This window comes from Musa acuminata, chromosome BXJ1-5 (genome assembly GCF_036884655.1).
Source record: "Musa acuminata AAA Group cultivar baxijiao chromosome BXJ1-5, Cavendish_Baxijiao_AAA, whole genome shotgun sequence".
NCBI lineage: Eukaryota > Viridiplantae > Streptophyta > Magnoliopsida > Zingiberales > Musaceae > Musa > Musa acuminata.
The window spans coordinates 13,345,553-13,355,446 of record NC_088331.1 but is presented as its reverse complement, the minus strand read 5'-3'; the positions used below and the strand labels follow the sequence as shown (position 1 = coordinate 13,355,446).

Below are 9,894 nucleotides of genomic sequence, written 5' to 3'. Positions count from 1 at the left end.
TATCCAAAATAATTCAACGGTTTCAGTTTCAAGATAAGGGACCTATTGCTGTATCAAGAGCTCGTGGACTCGAAAGGGAACGAAAAATAAGCCATCATGAATCTTATGACGATCATCTTCATCGAAACCCTACCTTCATTGTCGGACATTGTTGATCCTAACTAACCTCCATCATTCATCGGGTAACAAAATTCGATAATACCATAAAAGGGAGAAAACCAGGAGGAGAGGGAGAGGAAGAGAGATGACATTGACGGAAACCATGAGAAGAATTGGGGGAAGAAAAGAAGAAAGGAAGCGTTTCTTCCTTATATAATCGGGTCGGATCTGGTATGAATAGATCTGAAAACGGAGGAGTACAATGTTACCGGGGATCTCGAATCCGTGTTCGATCTGATAGCTAATCGGATCCAGATAGAAGTGGTCCAAGGGACCAAACCCAAATAAGTCTGCCACCCAACCACGTGGCCGTTTGGTTCCAGTTGTGACGGGTTCAGTGACTCAAACTGGTCCGAGTCCCGATCAACCACCAGCCCTCGGCAACCCCAAAGGCAGCCTCTTCCATTCTTCCCCACCTTTCAACTCGCCCCTCGCTCGCGTCCGAGACGCCCCCCCACTTGTCGCGTCCTCGCCATGCAACCCACCACGCATCAGATCCCCCCGCCAGTCACGTGCGCCTCCACGCCTCACATTTCTTCGCTCCTATATGTATCTCGTCCATTTCTGTGGCTCGGAAGAAGACGGAGGAACAAAAGATGGCGGAGTACGGGATTGATCAATCTTACCGGCAGGGCGACCAGCAGCAGGTGGTGGTGAAGGCGGTCGTCGCAGCGGTGGCGGGGATGTCGTTGCTGGTGCTATCGGGGCTGACGCTGGCGTGGACGGTCATCGCGCTGGCGGTGGCCACGCCGCTGCTGATGATCTTCAGCCCGGTGCTGGTCCCCGCCGCGATCGTCGTCCTGCTGCTGGCCGCAGGCTTCCTGGCATCTGGCGGGCTGGGGGTGGCGGCGCTGGCGGTGCTGTGGTGGATGTACAAGGACCTGACGGGGAAGCAGCCGCCGGGGGTGGAGCTGCTGGAGCAGGTTCGGCAGCGTCTGGTGTCCAAGGCCCGTGACATCAGGGAGTCGCTGCAGCAGCAGCAGCAGCAGCTGCACGAGGCCACCCAGTGATCATCGAGGATCATCGAGAATAGTACGATCATGTCATAGATACTAAGATGTCACCTAAGAACCTTTGACCAGTCGTTCATGCGTGTCTTCCTACTCTCTCTCTCTCTCTCTCTCTCTCTTGCGTCTTTGTTGGCTTGGATTTGTAATAAAACGTGCCTGTGTGCATGCGTGGAATCAATCAAAGAATGGGTCGTGGTGGCGGAATCAACGTCGCCAAGAGAGGCAGCTTGACTGACATCAAGACTAGGATTCAAGTGTGCGTAGATCGGCCACCACTCCCGGATCAGTATCCATGTCAATCCTCCAAGAGGGCGTGTGTATGGATGTATACACGACGAGGATATTGTTGTTCCCTTATTTAAAGTCAAGTTTTGAATTAATGTCCCCTGAGAACTCAATGTAAGGCAGAATTATTTAGTTTAATGAATCCCTTGTATACCGCACTAGAATCTGTGATTTTTTTTTTTATCAAAGTCAAGCAAGATTGATCTAAAAAAACATTAACAACTCATTTAAATTATTCGAGAGTAACATGAATGGTCACAGAAAAGGTTCCCATGTCGGCCCCCCGCAACAATAAAACACTTCCGGACATCAAGATTTGATAGGGCGTTTACTCTTTACCAATAGAGATGCGACATCTAACGGTCTCAGCTAGTGAGACATCGTTCCAATAGCTTTTTTTGTTCGGACGTCTTTCTGAGCATATTGTGTTGATAACTAATATGTATTTATTTTATGATATTTATAGATACTGCTTATTGTTATATTATAGTTCTTTATGATTAATTGATTTATTTCTTAAACTTACCTTTCATTTATTACACTATTTATTGTTATCATTTATATCTACTGACACATTAATTTTAAGATCCTAAAGAATACCAAGATGAGATGAAAAAAAGATCCATGCAGAGATAGTCTCACTACATGTATAAGTATTAAGTTCTTCTTATATTTTTTTCTTTGGTACATATATAACTGAAACAGTTAATCTTTTTCGATGTAATATATTTTATACACACTAAATCGTGATACTTGTTCGTCATCACAACTACACTAAAAAAACTGAATCTATTTGCAATAAGCTTCAATTATTGAAATATATATATATATATATATATATATATATATATATATATATATATATATATATATATATATATATATATTCTTTCTCACTAACATTTGATCGGACGGCATTAATTTGCCTGGCAAGTTAATACTAACATCAATGAGGCTGAATCAGTGCAACGACTTGGAACTTGACCAACAGTATCAATGCAAATCCTGAAAAGAATATTTAGGTTTTTGCAGCATAAACTACAATTAGGTACAAAGGATGTATATTTTAAACAAAGGTAATTCTTTAACCTCAGTTAAAATGAAAATATAAGTTGCAAGATATTAAGGAGGGTCAATCAGTGTGCACAGCTCTTTGTTGTATAAGTTTCCATGATTGAGACTAAGCAGTATCTTCAATGCAAATCATGCCAGTACTATTTAAGACGAGAAAAGTCTGCTAACGGAGACTGTCCAACAAAGAAACCTTGAAATTATTTATCACGTTTAAATGATGTAAAGTTCTCACTATTTCCAAAACCTAATCAGCATCTTACAACTCATGCAATGCAGTTGTTCAGCAAACAACTTATTTGTGATGCAGGAACTGATACCTGGATATGTAACTTTACATTTATCCTTACTGTTTACATATTATTATTACCATCGATTAGTCACATTGAAGCTAGAGATGCTGACGAGAAAAATCAATGTAATGCAACTCATGACTGGCACAAGATATTTCCTACACGAATTGAATCTGAATCTGAATTCTGTCTGACAGATGTTGTCCTGAAACCATGGTTGAGATGCAAATGATAGAAAGTTCATAATGTCCTAAACTAATTGGTAAATTGTAAAAGCTAGACATGGTCACAACAATTTAGTGAAAGGTCCCTTGGTAGTTCATTGCCCTAAATCAACAGTTAAATAATCAGATGCCATGGAAATCTAAATCCTCATTTCCATGCACACGAATTAAATAATGGCAGTAAAAACGGTAATGTATATTGAAAGGGATGAATAAAATCGATGCGTAAATTTAAAGTCACGATGCAATTTATGCAAACTTTTTTTCCCTATTTTTCTACTTCCAATTTGCAATTGTGTGCATGTATGGAAGAATATGTTTACGATGAATGCAAAAAAGTGCAGCAGCCTTTGAGGAAGTGAGCAGGTAAGGCTGTGAAAGAAGGCAGCGAAGAGACGCACATCAGATGCAATTTGAACCAGTTCACTGGAAAAATGGAGACAAGAAACCAACAACTTTCTATTGAAACACAAAACTAGAACTATTTGGCTACAGTTAAGAATATGTCACCATGTAGCACAGCAACAGATGGATTTCAATAGATGAAGTACCGATACATAGGCATCAAACAATAAGCTACAAGCTAAAAGAACTCAAAGTCCAGATACTTACCTCCAGACTTCACATCTGCTCCCACAATCCTTTTGCCACTCGTCCCAAATCCTTCAGCCGACCCAAACTTAGCTGGCAGCTCGGCCTCCACTGGTCGTGGCACCTCCGGTGGGGTGCTGCACCTAATCAGCGCCCAATTCACACCCTCAAAGAAGGGATGCTGCTTTATCTCTGCAGCCCCCCTCTTCACGCCCAGCCGATGCTGGGGCTCTTTCACTAGAAGCCCTCTTATCAAATCTCTGCTTGCATAGCTGGTTGACGGAGTGTCTGGGAATCTAAGCTGCTGACCTACTACATTGAACAATGTTGCCCGGTTGCCTGAGCCTTTAAACGGTGTCCTTCCATAAAGGAGCTCGTGCAGGAATATACCAAATGTCCACCAGTCCACAGCACTCCCATGGCCTTCACCTTTGATGATTTCAGGGGCTAAATATTCATGTGTGCCAACAAAGGACATCGATCGAGCAGTTGTTGGCTCAACAACAAGCTCAGGCAGGGTGGCTACCTGCTGCCTTGGTGCCTCAGCCCATGGTTTCCTTGTCTTTTTCTTGCTTTTATGTGGGAATAGTTTTGGCATGAAGCATGCAGGCTGAACACAAACTGAAGAAGGCTCAATGCAGGACGGTTGGACACAAAAAGCGCCCGCTGCCCGCTTGGAAGGATCTGAGTCGAAAGACGAGGATTTTATCAGAGTTGGTGAGACAGCGCACCTTAACGATAGATCAAAATCAGAAAGCATTATGTGCCCATCATCACGAACAAGTACATTTTCTGGTTTCAGATCTCTGTATACAACTCCAAGCATGTGAAGATACTCAAGAGCCAGAAGTACTTCCGCAGCATAAAATCTGTTCAGTGACACAAGAAACAAAATGTATCATTCATCCCAGTGGATTTACTGCTTCAATCAAAAAATACTGTGCCTTCAAAACATATGTACCAAATCAAGATCCACAATCTCTAAGAGAATCTGAATACTAAATACACAAATTGCACAAATCAAAACATATGTACCAACTTTCTAAATGTCCATATGTAGATCAAAATACTGTGAAGCAACTTACTCCTGGTAACTGACTAATTAGGAAAGAATGTGCTGTTGAGATTCTTGAGAAACTTAGAATTGCCTAACAGTATTTAACATAGTTCGTTGATAATTATCTTCTTAACTTGGAAAGGCTGCTTTTCAAAAAGCTCACACAGGAGTGGCAACTTCGGTGACTACAATTGTGAAAAAGGGTTTTATTAGAAAATCATGACTCAAAAGGCTTTAGATTGTGTTTTCTGTAAAAGTTTGTGATTATAGCTTATATTCCTGATAAACGAAGCAAAATAAGCAAATATGTTAAGCAGTGATTATAGCTACTAATTATTTGAAAGTTCTCAAGTAGCAAAGTTGAATCAGAATGTTTGGCTGCAGGAAATAATAGAAAGTTACAACTACACACAAAGGATGTAAAGTTAATCAACAAAAGAGAATTGTGTTATAACAGGATAAGTGGCATCATGATGGCAAAGCCAAGCCTTTAGCATCAGCAGAACACATGTCATATCCAACTTACCAAAGGAACTAGTAAATGGACCATATATGTTAAAGCAGTGAACAAGAACATTCCATGTTGCAACTTTTACCTTGCTGCATATTCAGAAAAGTGCTTCCCTGGCTGTCGCTGCCTCAAGGTATGCAAGTCACCACCAGGGCAGAACTCCATCACCAAGCATGAAAACCTGTCAGTCTCAAAATGAGTGTACAAGGTTGGCAAGAAAGGATGATCAAGAAGTTGGAGGATTTCCCTTTCTGTCTGAGCTCTTGTCAGCTTCTTCCTGCTTGCTAGAGATGCCTTGTCCATCACCTTCATAGCAAAGTAGCACCTTGTACTGCTCAATTCTGACAGATAAACACTACCAATATCACCACATCCAAGCCTTTTGAGCAGTCGGAAGTGGCTCATACCCAGTATACCATCACGAGATCGAACTGCAAGAATCGCCTTCCATCTAGGATCATTTCCCTTATGAGGCTTATTAGCACTTCCAGTGATATTACTCCAGCTGCTGTCATCACTGAGACCACTGCTGTCACTCGCTCTACTGATGCTCGTTTTAGCACTTCCAAGTGAGTCCCCTATAACACTTCCCTTTGTGCTCTCGCAGGCCCTTTCCAAACTAAGCATACCATCGCTGGTCATCCCATCACTTCTGTATGTGTTTGTGCAACTGTTCACGACACTCATTGCGGTGGCCACACAGGAGCTGTCAATGCTGCTGTGAGGACTAACATTTCCACTCGGGGGAAGGGAAGCATCCCAAACACACTCTTTTTCTTCGGAATCTGGTGGTAAAAATGTTGTCTCCATTGACTGTAATGCATGTGGAACAGAAAAAGGAGAAGACACGGCACCTGACTCATTCGGTTCATCGGGAGAGGTTCCATCTGTTGATAGAAGAGCAGCATTTGGTTTTGTCACAGGAACCCGAATAGAGAGATCTTCTATAAAAGGACCTTTTACAGAGAGCCCTCTCATCAAGCACCCTGCATTAGACTTTTCTTGATCTATTGCCACATATACCGTCTTCACAAGATCAGTGTCCATGGGTTCCGGAGGATGACTAGCCCCATTGAAAGAACTTCCCCTGGATTCTTCAAAGGAGTCCATGCTCCTGAAGCTATCAACATCAGGTGCTAATTCATTCTGCTCTTCTAATGCACTTTTCCCTTTCCGTGCTTCTTCGAGCACAGTTGCATTAGAATTTTGAGATTTCCAAACAGCAGATGGACTCTGTTCTTTTGTCGAGCCGCTTTCGTGCCCACCCAAGCCCTTATCAGCAGAAGGATGCTGCGAGGTCGACATTTTTAACTCACAAATCTCATCCATCCTATGTGGAACTTTAACATCACCTATGGCTCCGCCAATCCTTCAAGAAAAAACAATCCAAATGCAGTAGATTTCACTGTCAAGTTCCGTTCCTCATTTTCTCCCAAATCACGTCAAGAACGTGTATCAGCCTCTGTAGTCTCAACATTGCACAAACCCTTTCTGATGCTACAATTAATAGAGCAGGCGTCGCTGAACTTTAAAGCTGGGCAGAACACTCTTCTTTCTCTTCTTTCCAGGGACCTAAGACCTACTCATTCGAATATCAAGAGCTGTTAAATCTCCATCACCAAATCAAAACAGTACAGAAAAGAACTCACAAGAAGAACTATTCTTGCAGATCATGACTCGACTTTGCACAAAAGATCAATTAATGGCCGAGAAACGAAAATCCAAATCCAAAACAAGCATTCAATAAAACCTTCCAAATCTCCCCATTCCCATTTTCTATTCGAGAACAGCAAGAAATCGAAACAAAATTGAAATCAAAACAATTGTAGAACCAAGTCTTCGCTCGCACATTTCGATCTTTGGAAACCGAAACAAGAGAGAAAAAGGAAATTTAGCAATCGACATCAGGAATCTGAGATTTCCGAACAAAGCGACAGCAAAGCGGGATGCGCACCCACTATCAAGAGGAGCGACGGCCAGCCCGATGGAATATCCACGAGAGGGTCTCTCGAGCTCGATCTTAGGGTTCCTATCCCCTCCTCCGCTTCCTCTGTTCTTTCTCTTCCACTTCCTCTCTCTGGTCGCTTCGCAGTGGGAAGGAAGAGGGAAGGGCAGAGGAGAGAGAGAGAGTATGTGTGTGTGTGGCAGCAGCAGAAGCAGCAGCAGTGAGTGTGCAAGAACTGAAAAGAGAAGCAACGGAATTCTCTTTTTTTCCCCTCCGCTTTAACTTTATCGACCACCATTTCATTTATTTATCTATTTCACGCTCTCGTACCCGTTCTGCAGAAGGGCATTAGAGTGGTCCCCACCTTGCGAGTTGCATCCTTCGTCGTATCCGTGACGAGGGTAGAAAACGCTGGCGCCCGGGCCGGTGCCGTGGACGCAAGGGTTTGGTTCCATTGCATTAATCGAGCGCGCCTAATCGCCGTCGATCGATCATCGAACGGTCGTCGCCTCATCTGCTGCTTGCTGTCGGCGTGATCGGATCTTGATCAACCGGGAGAATCCATATATATGATGATCAATACACCAAGTGATCTGCTATGAATGTAAAAAGCCGGGACATTACAAAAGTGATTGTCCCCAAGTCAAAAAAAGAACAACAAAGAAGAAGGCGCTCCAAGCAACATGGGATGATTCGAGCGCATCCGAGGAAGAAGAATCCAACACCGAGCAAGTTGCTCATTACGCCTTTATGGCCATCGAAGAGGAGGTAACGAATTTATTAGATGCTGATTTATCTTTCGATGAATTATTAAATGCCTTCCATGATTTATTTGATGAATGCAAAGTTATAAATAGAAAATACAAGTTGCTAAAAAGGGTACATGATAATCTTACTTGTGAGTTTGATAAGTTAAAAGTCGAACATCATGATAGTTTAAACTCATGTATCAAATGTCATGATTTAGAAACTATACAAAAAGAAAACTTGCTGCTTAAGGACACCTTGAAGAAATTCGAGGTTGGCAGCAAGTCATTAAACATGATCCTTACAAACAAGGGTCATGCTCCCAAAAGAAGTGGGATTGGATTTGTGAGGAGTCCTCACCAAAATCCAACTACCTTTGTGAAAGGTCCCATCTTACATGTTCAAAACCAAACCAAGTGCAACTTTTGTTGCAAATCTGGACACAAGACACATTATTGTCCATTCAAGAAAATTAGTCCAAACAAATTAGTTTGGGTTCCTAAAGGAACCATGATAAACTCTATGCAACATGATAGAAAATGTAGATCTATTTATGAGGCACCCAAAAGCAAATGGGTTCCTAAAGATCATCCGTTCCTATAAAAACATTAAAAGTCTAGGCCGGAGCAAGAAATAATGTTCTGCTCCTTAACTCTCAATGATCATAAACCAAGAATCAAAAAGGAACTCGCAACACTTAAGTAACAAGTGGAAGCTATGAAATCACAAATACGATACAATTAGAAACCTATGATATCCAAATTCACATACCCCCCTGATCTTCAAAACCTGTTCATCTACGAATTAATTCTTGTAGAAACTAAACATGTCATGATCTTAAAAGGGACACCAAACAAACATTCGTATGCACGTTAAAAGATCTATCTTACAAAGAGCTTCTTCCTTAAATGAAAATTCATACGAAATCATGTAACAAACATCAATTGCTCTGAAACTCTCCTCAAGGCAAAGGCTCCCTAAATCAGAACATCCTAAAATGCTCACCTGCTGCAGGCGGTGGCACCTCTCCAGCTGGCGGTTGCACCTCCAGCCTTCACGGGTTGCCAGAGGTTGCACCGCTCCAGCCAGAGGTGCAACCGCCAGCAGCTCTGCCCCCCTTAAAATCACGCTAGGGCCGGCTAAGGAACCGACCCCAACTCACCCCCATTTCCTCCTCTACTCTTCCAAGACTCCTCTATTCCCACTTCACTCCTCTAAGCCTTCCAAATACCTCCCATTTCGGAGCAAAACATCAAGAATCCTTCCTTCTCTTGAAGATTTCACAAAGGTATTCTCTAAGAAGCTCTTAAATTCTGTTTTGTTCTTCATTTACTTTAGCTCATCATCATCCCTTTAAAACAGCAGTAGTAATGGGATCTAGAAGATCCTCAAGGGACAAGGGAAAGAGGAGAGTAGTAGAAGAGTTTGATCTCTCTCTTTTTGATTCCAAAAACCATGCTGAAAAATTTCTCTCCTTCGAACTAAGAAGCATCAATAAGGGAAAATATGTAGATCTGAATGAACTAAGAGATGTAGAGACTATCCATTGGTTTGCAAACCTAAATCTACTTCCCATTTTGCAGATCAACGAACCCATTTATCCTAGACTAGTTAGATTGTTTTATAACAACATGCAAAAAGATGATGAAGAAAGGATATCAACCTATCTATTAGGACAACACATTTCAATCACTGATAGATTCATTTGTGATATAATAGGTATTCCCATGAAAAGCATAGGACTTTACTTTAAAGGATCATGGGATGAAAATACTATTGGAACATCTTACGTTGACGCCTTAGGAACAATCCTTGCCAATCCTAACATAGAATCTATTCCTAAAAGTTGTGAACATCTAATGCCCTTTAACACTAAGATACTTCATCATATCATGACTAGTATAATTCTTCCTAAGCAATACCATCATGATGAAGTGAGTCAATTGGAATTAGGAATTATGTACCTAATTATAAAAGAACGTGACATTTGTCTTGGCTATC

At 41.9% G+C, this 9,894-nt stretch overlaps 2 protein-coding genes across 3 annotated transcripts; one reads left to right on the top strand and one right to left on the bottom strand.

Annotated features, from left to right (window-relative positions):
* The first annotated feature begins 717 nt into the window (after window positions 1-717).
* On the top strand, window positions 718-1,334 carry LOC135674992 (oleosin L-like). The gene has a single exon (XM_065185254.1). It carries the CDS (start codon window positions 756-758, stop codon window positions 1,167-1,169), a length of 414 nt encoding a protein of 137 aa, XP_065041326.1. The 5' UTR covers window positions 718-755; the 3' UTR covers window positions 1,170-1,334.
* Window positions 1,335-3,449: 2,115 nt separating this feature from the next.
* On the bottom strand, window positions 3,450-7,412 carry LOC135673830 (serine/threonine-protein kinase D6PK-like). 2 transcript variants are annotated; one of them, XM_065183179.1, is made up of 3 exons: window positions 7,156-7,412; window positions 5,287-6,780; window positions 3,450-4,502 (listed from the first exon to the last, which is right to left on the bottom strand). In XM_065183179.1, the coding sequence occupies exons 2-3, from the start codon at window positions 6,528-6,530 to the stop codon at window positions 3,626-3,628; spliced, it is 2,121 nt and encodes a 706-aa protein (XP_065039251.1). In that variant the 5' UTR covers window positions 6,531-6,780; window positions 7,156-7,412; the 3' UTR covers window positions 3,450-3,625. The 2 variants fall into 2 exon arrangements, with proteins under 2 accessions (XP_065039251.1, XP_065039252.1); XM_065183180.1 differs by having other exon boundaries at window positions 5,287-6,773.
* Window positions 7,413-9,894: the final 2,482 nt, after the last annotated feature.